The sequence below is a fragment of the Entelurus aequoreus genome, linkage group LG17, assembly GCF_033978785.1.
Source record: "Entelurus aequoreus isolate RoL-2023_Sb linkage group LG17, RoL_Eaeq_v1.1, whole genome shotgun sequence".
In the NCBI taxonomy this organism is placed as follows: Eukaryota; Metazoa; Chordata; class Actinopteri; order Syngnathiformes; family Syngnathidae; genus Entelurus; species Entelurus aequoreus.
Window position 1 is genome coordinate 45,089,590 of NC_084747.1, and position 14,028 is coordinate 45,103,617.

The 14,028-nt window shown below is 40.2% G+C and overlaps 1 protein-coding gene across 2 annotated transcripts in view; it reads left to right on the forward strand.

Moving 5' to 3' along the window:
• The window catches only part of pde4d (phosphodiesterase 4D, cAMP-specific), a 422,736-nt gene that overhangs the window by 143,049 nt on the left and 265,659 nt on the right, over positions 1 to 14,028 (forward strand). The window contains exon 1 of one of the 2 annotated variants that reach the window (XM_062025750.1): positions 7,258 to 7,663. The exons of the other annotated variant lie outside the window; for it this stretch is intronic. Coding sequence (XP_061881734.1) covers positions 7,401 to 7,663 — 263 coding nt within the window. The 5' untranslated portion in view covers positions 7,258 to 7,400. Of the gene's footprint in view, positions 1 to 7,257; positions 7,664 to 14,028 lie in introns of those variants that run through there. 2 annotated transcript variants of the gene reach the window in all.

A 14,028-nucleotide genomic window follows, 5' to 3' on the forward strand; every position in this document is an offset into this window, starting at 1 on the left:
GTCCAGGGAGCCACTAGGGTGGCGCTAAAGAGCTGCGAGTTTGCTGACCCCCGCACTAGATGGAGCCCGTGTACCACAGTTTGAGAATCCCTGTTATATAGCACCAAATTAGGTGATGTGGGGTTGCCATGGCAATAGCAAGTATGCATCGATTAGCTTGCTGTCATGCAGTGACCAAATATACCTTATTAGCACTCCGAGTCAATAATACCAACCAAACTCACCTTTGTGCATTCATACACAGTATAAAACGTTTGGTGGACAAAATTAGACGAAGAAGGAGTGGCATAAAACACGTCTTTCTGTGGCAGCATCGGCGAAAGTTTTACATGTAAACAAACTACGATGAGTTCAAGGATCACTGAAATGAGTAGGACAAAACGGTGCTTGCCAAATACTCTCATCAGTGAAGCATGTGTAATATAAACTGTGGGGTTTCTAACAAATAGGAAGGTTTGTGTCATGTTTGTTGTCCTACAGAAAATATGTTAAAACAAAAAATGTACTTTTTTTTTTTTCATCTTTTTCCATTTTCACACATCTCTAAAAGAGGTCCAGGGAGCCACTAGGGTGGCGCTAAAGAGCTGCGAGTTTGCTGACCCCCGCACTAGATGGAGCCCGTGTACCACAGTTTGAGAATCCCTGTTATATAGCACCAAATTAGGTGATGTGGGGTTGCCATGGCAATAGCAAGTATGCATCGATTAGCTTGCTGTCTGTCATGCAGTGACCAAATATACCTGATTAGCACTCCGAGTCAATAATACCAACCAAACTCACCTTTGTGCATTCATACACAGTATAAAACGTTTGGTGGACAAAATGAGACAAAGAAGGAGTGGCATAAAACACGTCTTTCTGTGGCAGCATCGGCGAAAGTTTTACATGTAAACAAACTACGATGAGTTCAAGGATCACTGAAATTAGTAGGACAAAACGGTGCTTGCCAAATACCCTCATCAGTGAAGCATGTTTAATATAAACTGTGGGGTTTCTAACAAATAGGAAGGTTTGTGTCATGTTTGTTGTCCTACAGAAAATATATTAAAACAAATTTTTGTTTTATTTTTTTTCCTCATCTTTTTCCATTTTCACACATCTCTGAAAGAGGTCCAGGGAGCCACTAGGGCGGCGCTGAAGAGCCGCGGGTTTCTGTACCCCGCACTAGATGGAGCCCGTGTACCACGAGTTGTACGCGTACCACAGTTTGAGAATCACTGTTATATAGCACCAAATTAGGTGATGTGGGGTTGCCATGGCAATAGCAAGGATGCTTTTAATAGATTTGTACATCTTAAAGCAGGGTTTTTGGGTGTGCGTGTGTGTTTTCTTCTAACCACCCCCCACACCACCACACACGCACACACACACCCGCACGCCCTCTCTTTTGTTCCCGCAGATTTTTATTTTTTGGACGAATCCACTTGTCCCTCTCCATCTTCGTTGCCCCTGGTAACCGGGGGGGTCGGCGGCGATGCACGTGGTTGCCTGTGCGTTGGCGGGGCGGGGCTGAGTAAAATCTTTTGCGAAAGAAAAAGGTCAGAGGCAAAGGCGCAGAAGCGGCAGAAAGGGATGGAGGAGAGAGAGGCAGAATGATGGCCGAGACGCGAGAATGCAAGCTGTCACTGCTTGAATGTGTCACCGCTTGCGCTTCATCAGCATTCCATGATGTAACATAGCAGTACATTTATTCTAATTCTCTGTAGAACCCTTGGACTGGAATAATTGGCAAACAAGCGCTTACTTACACAGCTGATTTTTTATTTTATTTTTTAAAAAGCATCTAAAATAAGATTACTAAGCAGCACACTAAGCCAGGGATGTCAAACGTACGGCCCGAGGGCCGGATCAGGCCCGCGAACAGGTTTTATCCGGCCCGCGGGATGAGTTTGCTAAGTATAAAAATTAAATGAAATTTTTGAATGAAAGAAACTGCTGTTCTAAATGTGTCCACTAGATGTCGCAATAGCAATTATTTGTATCTTTGTAGACGATGCTACATATGTACAAAATAAAGTAAATGATCAAACTACATAAATAACATCCTGTAATTTGATTTTGATATATTTTTTTTATCTTAATAGATTGAAAATGAACACCAATGTGTTGACTAGTCAACATTATCACATGATTTATTCACAAAGTATAAATAACGACAAATAAAGATCGAATACTATTAACCGCTACATGTAAAAAACAACAACATTATGATTTGTATATTTTCAGAATGTGCTTGTTCCATTTTTAAACAAAGAAAACAATCTGAAGTTGTCTTTATTTTTAAGTTATCGTGCCCACTTAGGAGTAGATTTTTCTCCATGTGGCCCCCGATCCAAAATGAGTTTGACACCCCTGCACTAAGCCCAGACTTTTTTTTTTTTTGTGGGATTCATGGCTAACAATAGTAACAAGGAGAAGCCGGAAATTTAAAACTGACAAAAAACTGACAACAACAAAAAAAATCACCCTCTACCGACGTACGTACCAAATAGTTATTTTGGCGTGTCATTACGCTCTTATAAGCGTCCAATCAAATTGCCCCATTTTCACTCATGTGACACTCACGGCCACTAGGAGGCGTTGTATTTGGGGGGATTGCGACTACAGACTACTGCAGGGGTGTCAAACTCATTTTAGATGGGGGGCCACATGGAGAAAAATCTACTCCCAAGTGGGCCGGACTGGTAAGATCACGGCATGATAACTTAAAAATAAAGACAACTTCACATTGGTTTTTTTTGTTTAAAAATAGAACAAGCACATTCTGAAATTGTACAAATAACAATGTTGTTGTTTTTTTACACTTACATGTTGCGGTTAATAGTATTCTATCTTCATTTGTTGTTATTTATACTTTTTGAATAAATGTGATAATGAGAGTGATAACTCATTGGTGTTAAGTTTCAATCTATCAAGATAAAAAAATTATATTAAAATCAAATTACAGGATGTTATTTATGTAGTTTGCTCATTTTCCTCGACTGATGTGGTTTATTTTGTACATATGTAGCATCATCTACAAAGATTTAAAAAATTGCTATTGTGACATCTAGTGGACACATTTAGAACAGCAGTTTCTTTCATTCAAAAATTTCCGTTCATTTTTATACTTAGCAAACTCATCCCACGGGCCGGATAAAACCTGTTCGCGGGCCTGATCCGGCCCGCGGGCCGTACGTTTGACACCCCTGGACTACTGCATAATAAAGCTACAATTAGGGATGTCCGATAATATTGTCAGTCCGATATTATCGGACGATAAATGCTTTAAAAAGTAATATCGGAAATTATCGGTATCGGTTTCATAAATATCGGTATCGGTTTCAAAAAGTAAAATGTATGACTTTTTAAACGCCGCTGTGTACACGGGCGTAGGGAGAAGTACAGAGCGCCAATAAACCTTAAAGGCACTGCCTTTGCGTGCCGGCCCAGTCACATAATATCTACGGCTTTTCACACACACAAGTGAATGCAATGCATACTTGATCAACAGCCATACAGGTCACACTGAGGGTGGACGTATAAACAACTTTAACGCTGTTACAAATATGCGCCACACTGTGAACCCACACCAAACAAGAATGACAAACACATTTCGGGAGAACATCCAACATGAACACAACAGAACAAATACCCAGAACCCCTTGCAGCGCTAACTCTTCCGGGACGCTACAATATACACTCCCGCTACCCGCTACCCCCCTCCCCCTACACCTCAAACCCGCCCCCCCAACCCCGCCCACCTCAACCTCCTCAAGCTGCTGTTTTGAGGCATGTTAAAAAAAAATAATGCACTTTGTGACTTCAATAATAAATATGGCAGTGCCATGTTGGCACGAGTCAACATTTCAAATTGTTTTTGGAAACTGTGGACGTCGTGTCCTCCGGAACAAAGAGGAAAAGAATAATGCCTTCAGTTTCGGTAGCTCTTTGGCAGCCGTCATTCGTAGGTTTTATGCAAAGCAGAAGGTCTTAGGTTCAAAAATCATGCTGATTGTCAAAGATGTTAGGTAATATATGATAGTTCTACCTCAATGAAAGCTTGTATTATTTATGTGGTGCTGCGATACGCATGATTTCAGAATGTCAAAGCTTCTCTTGGACAATCAATCTTTGACCTTAGCATTTGTCAAATCCTTGTTACGGCCCTGTATGTGACTGCTGCTCCTTGTGTTGCTGTTATGTATATACAGTACATATATATATACAGTACATATATATATATACAGTACATATACAGTACATATATATATACAGTACATATATATATACAGTGCGGGCCAAAAGTTTGGACACACCTTCTCATTTAAATGTGTTTTCTTTATTTTCATGACTATTTACATTGTAGATTGTCACTGAAGGCATCAAAACTATACGACACCTGTGAAGTGAAAACCCTTCCGGGTGACTACCTCTTGAAGCTCATCGAGAGAATGCCAAGAGTGTGCAAAACAGTAATCAGAGCAAAGGGTGGCTATTTTGAAGAAACTAGAATATAAAACATGTTTTCAGTTATTTCACCTTTGTTAGGTCCACAACTCCACATTCATAGTTTTGATGCCTTCAGTGACAATCTACAATGTAAATAGTCATGAACATAAAGAAAACGCATTGAATGAGAAGCTGTCTCCAAACTTTTGGCCTGTACTGTATTTTGTCATGAATTGATTTCCAGTGTTTTCTATCAGGCAATTGCAACATTGCCTAGTGGAAGTTTGTTCTGAGTCCACTCTGAGTGCTGCTTGAGTGTTCGTTTCCTCACCAAGTGTTTGAGCCGATGCTTAGTCTGCAACCGGATGCAACGTCACGGGCAATAAAGCAACACATTTGACGCGAATCAATACTCGATAGTTAAAGTTAAAGTACCACTGGTAGTCACACACACACACACACACACACACTAGGTGTGGTGAAATTACCCTCTGCATTTGACCTTTGTTCCAACCCCTGGGAGGCGAGGGGAGCAGTGAGCAGCAGCGGTGGCCGCGCTCGGGAATTATTTTGGTGATTTTATATTAGAGATGTCCGATAATGGCTTTTTTTTTGCAGATATTCCGATATTGTCCAACTCTTAATTACCAATTCCGATATCAACCGATACCGATACATACAGTCGTGGAATTAACACATTGTTATGCCTAATTTTGTTGTGATGCGCCGCTGGATGCATTAAAGGTTTTCCAAAATAAAGCAACTCAAGTTATGGAAAAAAGTGCCAACATGGCACTGCCATATTTATTATTGAAGTCACAAAGTGCATTATTTTTTTTAACATGCCTCAAAACAGCAGCTTGGAATTTGGGACATGTTCTCCCTGAGAGAGCATGAGTAGGTTGAAGTGGGCGGGGTTAGCGGGGGGTGTATATTGTAGCGTCCCAGAAGAGTTAGTGCTGCAAGGGGTTCTGGGTATTTGTTGATTGATTGATTGATTGAAACCTTTATTAGTAGATTGCACAGTACAGTGCATATTCCGTACAATTGACCACTAAATGGTAACACCCGAATAAGTTTTTCAACTTGTTTAAGTCGGGGTCCACGTTAATCAATTCAGGTATTCGTGTTCGGTTGTGTTTATGTTGTGTTACGGTGCGCATGTTCTCCCGAAATGTGTTTGTCATTCTTGTTTGGTGTGGGTTCACAGTGTGGCGCATATTTCTAACAGTGTTAAAGTTGTTTATACGGCCACCCTCAGTGTGACCTGTATGGCTGTTGACCAAGTATGGTTTGCATTCACTTGTGTGTGTGAAAAGCCGTAGATATTATGTGACTGGGCCGGCACGCAAAGGCTGTGCCTTTAAGGTTTATTGGCGCTCTGTACTTCTCCCTACGTCCGTGTACACAGCCGCGTTTTAAAATGTCATAAATTGTACTTTTTGAAACTGATACCGATCATTTCCGATATTACATTTTAAAGCATTTATCTGCCAATAATATCGTAATAATAATGTCATATTTGCGTAGTATGCAAGTTAAATTATGACTTTGTACGATAGCATTGGTGGAGGCTAACTAATGTGTGCTTTCAGCACACTGCAAAAACTGAAATCTAAGTAAGATTCAATATCTCAAATAAGGGTGATATTTGCTTATTTTCCGTCTGATAAGATAATTCTTCTCACTAAGCAGATTTTATGTTAGAGTGTTTTACTTATTTTAAGGGTTTTGGTCCTAAATGATCTCAGTAAGATATTACAGCTTGTTGCTGAGATCTGATGACCTATATTGAGTAAAACATGCTTGAAATTAGAATATCAAGTGTTGCAAAGCTGTGTCATCAACACTCGCAAGTATAGAACTACTTTCTTAAAGTAATAATTTCTTTCTTCAAGCATGAAAAAAAAAATCATGATGCCGAGCGCATATCATTATGTCAAGATAACGGCACTAGCATTTACTTCATTTAAGAATATTTTTCAACATATTGAGCGAAAAGGTCTCTTATTTTTTTCTACCAAGAAAAGTGCACTTGTTATTAGTGAGAATATACTTATTTTAAGGTATTTTTGGGTTCGTTGAGGTTAGCTAATTTTACTTGTTTTGGAAAGTCTTGACAAGCCGAATTTTCTTGTTCTATTGGCAGATAATTTTGCTTAATTCAAATAAAAATACCCCTAATTTTTTTTTGTTTTTGAACACTGACTTTTTGCAGAGCACCGCAGTGAAATGCTCGTGACTCCTCTCTCTCTCTCTCTCTCTCTCTCTCTCTCTCTCTCTCTCTCTCTCTCTCTCTCTCTCACACACAAGATTCCAGCATTTTTATTTTTTTTTTACCCTTTATCAAACACACACTCCGACACACGCTGGCTGTGCGCAGCTTCCAAAGGATCAGTCACTGGCAAACGGGCTGCAGTCAGCAGTCATTGTTGTCGGCGGGAGGGTGTGTGGAGGAGAGGATGGATGAATGGCTGGGATCGGATGGTGCAGAATTCCCAACAAGCCGCGCCGGGTCTATGTACTGGTCCAGTTGGCTTTCACCATAAACAATGCCGGGCTCTTTTCAGGGCACACATTGATTCACTTTCACTCCTGCCAGCTTGACATTCACTGGACAGAACAACCCCCCCTTTTTTTTTTTTTTTTTTTTTTTTTTTTTTTTTTTTTTTTTTTGCTTGCCTCCCGCCTTCTCTCCATCGTCCCCTCATCTTCTTGTGTGCTCTCACACACAGCCAGCAGACATCCAGGGTGCTGGTGCAGACAAAGGCAGCAGCCCTTATTTGACGAGGACAAGCAGGGATTTTTTATTTTTTTTTCTTCTATTATTGGTTGAATTTACCATCCAAAGGAATTTTGGCACATTTCGTGAAGAAAAAGCGGACTAACTGCACTAAGGGAATTTATTCTTTCTAGTCCTGCTCTGTTGGACCGCTACTGGTGGGTAGTACTGGTGCCTGGGAGGAGGCATGGCCCAGCAGGCAGCCATGGGGGTGACGCACCAGGACACCCTGGCCGTGCCCCCCATGCCGAAGCACTCGGGCCTGAACGAGGACCTGGTGAAGATCCTGCGGGAGAACCTGCTGCACCCGGAAAGGCCCCGCGGACACCGGCGCTCGCCCTCCTCCATCTCCCCCCGCCTGTCCCCCCGCAACTCGCCGCGGTTGCTTCGCCGCATGCTGCTCAACAACAACAACCACAAGCAGAGGCGCTTCACTGTTGCACACACATGGTGAGGACCGACCATTTGTGTGTGTGTGTGTGTGTGTGTGTGTGTGTGTGTGTGTGTGTGTGTGTGTGTGTGTGTGTGTGTGTGTGTGTGTGTGTGTGTGTGTGTGTGTGTGTGTGTGTGTGTGTGTGTGTGTGTGTGTGTGTGTGTGTGCACCTGTTGGAAAACTTTTAGTACATTTATGGGATTAATAGTGTGCTAAATCCTCCTTTATTTAGATTTTAATTAGGGGTGTTATGGTACGCAATAATAAGGATTTCTCTCGTTTAAGGTCATGGGTAGAGATGTCCGATAATGGCTTTTTTTTGCCGATATTCCGATATTGTCCAACTCTTAGTTACCGATTCCGATATCAACCGATACCGATATATACAGTCGTGGAATTAACACATTATTATGCCTAATTTTGTTGTGATGCCCCGCTGGATGCATTAAACAATGTCACAAGGTTTTCCAGAATAAATCAACTCAAGTTATGGGGGAAAAAAATGCCAACATGGCACTGTGCGTTATTTTTTTTTAACATGCCTCAAAACAGCAGCTTGGAATTTGGGACATGCTCTCCCTGAGAGAGCATGAGGAGGTTGACGTGGGCGGGGTGGGGGGCGTGGGGGTGTATATTGTAGCGTCCTGGAAGAGTTAGTGCTGCAAGGGGTTCTGGGTATTTGTTCTGTTGTGTTTATGTTGTGTTACGGTGCGGATGTTCTCCCGAAATGTATTTGTCATCCTTGTTTGGTGTGGGTTCACAGTGTGGCGCATATTTGTAACAGTGTTAAAGTTGTTTATACGGCCACCCTCAGTGTGACCTGTATGGCTGTTGACCAAGTATGCTTGCATTCACTTGTGTGTGTGAAAAGCCGTAGATATTATGTGACTGGGTTTATGGTTAAGGTTAAGGTTTATTGGCACTCTGTACTTCTCCCTACGTCCGTGTACACAGCGGCGTTTTAAAAAGTCATCAATTTTACTTTTTGAAACCGATACCGATAATTTTGAAACTGATACCGATCATTTCCGATATTACATTTTAAAGCATTTATCGGCCGATAATATCGGCAGTCCGATATTATCGGACATCCCTAGTCACGGGTCATTTTTGGCACGGTAATGGAACAAAATTGGATACACATTTGTGTAAAGCAGGGATTTTTAAACTGTGGTACGTGTACCTCTATCGGTACGCCAAAGCATCAGTTGCTTAAAGTACAGTGTTTTATTTTATTGTATTCAAACACAGTGTTACCGTTCAAACTGTGCGTAATGTTACAGTGGCTAAAAATATGAAGTATCCCAGCAGGCAGAAGACATTGGCACAACGTTGATTATATATATACCGTATTTTCCAGACTATAAGGCGCACTTAAAATCCTTTTTTTTTTTTCTCTCAAAACTCGACAGTACGCCTTATAACCCGGTGCGCCTAAAGTACATAATAATTCTGGTTTTGCTAACCGCCCTCGAAGCAATTTTATTTGGTACATGGTGTAATGTCGAACTGTGGTACGTGTACATCTAGTGCAGGGGTCGGCAACCCGCGGCTCTAGAGCCGCATGCGGCTCTTTAGCGCCGCCCTAGTGGCTCTCTGGAGCTTTTTCAAAAATGTATGAAAAATGGAAAAAGATGAGGGGAAAAAATATATTTTTTGTTTTAATATGGTTTCTGTAGGAGGACAAACATGACACAAACCTCCCTAATTGTTATAAAGCACACTGTTTATATTAAACATGCCTCACTGATTCGAGTATTTGGCGAGCGCCGTTTTGTCCGACTAATTTTGGCGGTCCTTGAACTCACCGCAGTTTGTTTAAATGTATAACTTTCTCCGACTTTCTAGGACGTGTTTTATGCCACTTCTTTTTCCGTCTCATTTTGTCCACCACACTGTTAACGTTGTGCATGAGAGCACAAAGGTGAGTTTTGTTGATGTTATTGACTTGTGTGGAGTGCTAATCAGACATATTTGGTCACTGCATTAATGCTAGCTAATCGATGCTAACATGCTATTTAGGCTAGCTATATGTACATATTGCATCATTATGCCTCATTTGTAGCTATATTTGAGGTCATTTGGTTTCCTTTAAGTCATCTTAATTCAATTTATATCTCATGACACACTATCTGTATGTAATATGGCTTTTAATTTTTTGCGGCTCCAGACAGATTTGTTTTTGTATTTTTGGTCCAATATGGCTCTTTCAACATTTTGGGTTGCCGACCCCTGATCTAGTGGTACGCCAAAGCATCAGTTGAATTAAGTACAGTGTTTTATTTATTTTCCTATATTCAAAGACAGTGTTACCGTTCAAACTGTGTGTAATGCTACAGTGGCCAACAATATTACGTATCCCAGCAGGCAGAAGACATTGGTACAACGTTGATTATTCATACCGTTTTTTCCGGGCTATAAAATCTTTTTTTTCCCCTCAAAACTCGACAGTGCGCCTTATAACGTGCGTAGATGACACAGCTGAGAGTGTTTGTCTGATCACCTGTCGCTCTGTTAAAGGCAGCAGTCGGGAAGGAGAGGGGGAGTGGTTGATGGTGGAAGGCCAAAACGAGCACGAAAGAGAGTGAGACCGAGAGGACAGAAAGGACTGAAAAAGAACAAAAAGAACATTTATTGCAAAATAAATCATTGTTCGCAAGATGAACGAGGCTGTCATGTCCGTCATTGGTGGTCCAAGGAACCTGGAGGAGCGAGACTTCCACAGCGCCTTATAACCCGGTGCGCCTAAAGTACGGAATAATTCTGGTTTTGCTTACCGCCCTCAAATCAATTTTATTTGGTACATGGTGTAATGATATGTGTAACATAAGTCAAACATAAGAGTTACGTGTAGACTGCAATATGATGGCAATATGACTCAAGTAAACAACACCAACATTTTATATGTTCCATTGAAAATATAGAACAGTACACACGGCGCTCAAAAATCTTATCGAAATGTTTTAGTACGACTTTGGTAAGCTATGAAGCCACTTACCAACATACGAGTATTATTATGGTGTGTGTATAAGGTAAGACATATTATCTGGCGTTTTGTTTCGCAATATTATGCAAAATTAACTTTTCTTACCTTCTGGTACCTGCTGATCTGCATTTGGGATCTGCATGAATCCTGAAATATTGCACGCGTCCGCCTTTGTAGTCGGTGGTGACACCGTAGTCGATAAGCTTCTTCTTTTCCTCTAACTTCTTGTTCTGTGACATTCATCCTCCGCTGTTGCCATTTATAATATAAAGTAGTGTAAAGTTCTTACTTATATCTGTCAGTAAATTCGCCATGAAAGCGCTAAAACATACCGGTGTAGTGAGTTTACATTATTCACCCAAGAAACTGTAGTTAATAGAGAGTACTACCGCATAAAACGCTGAGCTCTCCAAATACCACCATAATGACCAACATTAAACTACAAAAGCGTAGTGGGTCCAAGTATTCATTAAAAAGAAGGCAGAGGTTTTATTTAACGAGTATCCCAGCAGGCGCAAGACATTAAAACAACGTAGAGACTTGAATTAGGTCCTGACGTTGAGCAACTCAAACCTAACGTTGAAACAACATGCTTTTTCACGAAGTTTGATCAATGTCGGGTTCTGGCGTTGATTTGACCATTGAATTTTGGTCATTTTCCAACCGAAATTCTACAACGCAAGTACAACGTTGAAACAACGTTTTTTTTTCGCGACATTTATTCAATGTCAGGTTGTGACGTTGATTTGACCACTGAAGTTTGGTCATTTCCCAAACAACAACGCGGATCCAACGTTGGACATCAACGATGTCTCAATTTACACATTTTGCAATGTTGTTTCAAAGTCAGTTTCAAAGGACATGTACCGTATTTTCCGGACCATAAGGTGCACCGGATTATAGGGCGCATTAAAGGAGTCATATTATTATTATTATTTTTCTAAATGTAAAACACTTCCCTGTGGTCTACATAACATGTAAGGGTGGTTCTTTGGTCAAAATGTTGCATAGATTATGTTTTACAGATCATCTTCAAGCCGCTTTCAGGATGTGCCATTTTGTGGGCGGTCTTATTTACGTGGTTCACCTTCGACAGCGTCTTTTCCCCGTCATCTTTGTTGTAGCGGTGTAGCGTGCAAGGACGTGAGTGGAAGAAGTGTCAAAAGATGGAGCTAACTGTTTTAATGACATTCAGACTTTACTTCAATCAATAACGGAGCAGCATCTCCTCATCCGGAAACAACAACACCTGAAAAACCGTCCGTCCGGAACTCTCTAATAACTAAAGTTCCTTGGGTGAATAATGTAGACTCACTACACCGGTATGTTTTAGCGCTTTCATGGTGAGTTTACTGACAGATATAAGTAAGAACTTTACACTACTTTATATTAGAAATGGCAACAGCGGAGGATGAATGTCCCATAACAAGAAGATAGAGGAAAAGAAGAAGCTTATCGACTACGGTGTCACTACCGACTACAAAGGCGGACCCATGCAATATTTCAGGATTTATGCAGATCCCAAATACAGATCAGCAGGTACCAGAAGATAAGAAAAGTTGCTTTTGCATAATATTGCTAAACAAAATGCCAGATAATATGTCTTACCTTATACACACACCATAATAATACTCGTATGTTGAAGCACATCGAGCGGTGCGGCTTCATAGCTTACCAAAGTCGTACTAAAACATTTCGATAGATTTTTGAGTGCCGTGTGTAATGTTCCATATTTCCAATAGAACATGTAAAATGTTGGTGTTGTTTACTTGAGTCATATTGCCATCATATTGCAGTCTACACATATCTCTTATGTTTGACTTATGTTACACTTATCATTACACCATGTAACGACGGAAGAGGGTTTTCAAGCTCGGGCTTCTTCTTGGCATTTTCACGAGCCAATTCGTTTCCTTGACTAGACTTCATGCATACTATTGCTAAACTCGGTACACCCGTGAACGTTCGGTACTGAATTCGAATTAATTGATGTATTTAATACAGGGACAGCACGCATTTATTGGCATTCCTGTAGATGTGTGGGTGTTTGCTGTAGGGCTCATTTTCAACTGTAGTGCCTGGGCAAGGTACACATTGGCCACATCATACATTGCAAAAAGTGAAATCTAAGTAAGATTAAATATCTCAAATAAGTGTGATATTTGCTTATTTTCTGTCTTATAAGATCATTCTTCTCACTAAGCAGATTTTATGTCATAGAGTGTTTTACTTGTTTTAAGGGTTTTGGTCCTAAATGATCTTAGTAAGATATTACAGCTTGTTTTTATGACCTATACTGAGTATTACATGCTTGAAACTAGAATATCAACTGATGCAAAGCTGTGTCATCAACACTCACAAGTATAAAACTACTTTTTTAAAGTAATAATTTCATATTTCAAGCATGAAAAAAAAAATCATGACTTTGACACAATTGTGTCTCATAACTAAAACGGATAACAGCCAAATGGACTTTGCTGTTTTATTTTCAATGAAACAATAGAAAACACATACTCATATACAGTAGTAGTACAGTTGGCACAGTACAGTAAATTGACAGTTCATATTTAAACATTTAACATTTCAAACAATTTTGAACAGAAATAGTTCATGCACATTCAGATAAATTCCTCTAAATTACAATAAAAAAAATGTGGCCGGGGGCCGGGCTGTATATATGCGCACTAATTGACTGAAAGAGCACGCACTTGGCGCGATGATGTCATGTTATCGATGGAAAAATGTATTTTTAGACCATATGATTTGCCTGAGCGGCTAGGAGACCCCGAGAGTAACAAGCGGTTGCTTTGTTGCCTTTCCATTAAGAACAATAAATCAGTTTTTAGTATAAGTTTGCTGGTTTCAAGAAATGTAATGCCGAGCGCATATCATTATGTCAAGATAATGGCACTAGCATTTACTTCATTTAAGAATATTTTTTAACATATTGAGCAAAAAGGTCAATTTTTTTTTCTACCAAGAAAAGTGCACTTGTTATTAATGAGAATATACTTATTTTAAGGTATTTTTGGGTTCATTGAAGTTAGCTAATTTTACTTGTTTTGGAAAATCTTGACAAGCCAAATTTTCTTGTTCTATTGGCTGATAATTTTGCTTAATTCAAATAAAATACCCCTCATTTTTGTATTTTTTTCTTCTTGTTTTTGAACACTGACTTTTTGCAGTGTAGCAGCACAATGATTACATAAAATACAGATTAAGAATGTGCAGTGCATGGAATACTTGTACCGATACACCCCTGATTAATACAGTATTATAGTGTCATACTAATGCTTTCCTCTACGGCTATTTCCTTACAAGATGAGGAAGCCATCACTTTATTTCCTCTCAGTGCACTTGCGTCTCCAGCGGTTTTTTTTGGACTATTAATTAACG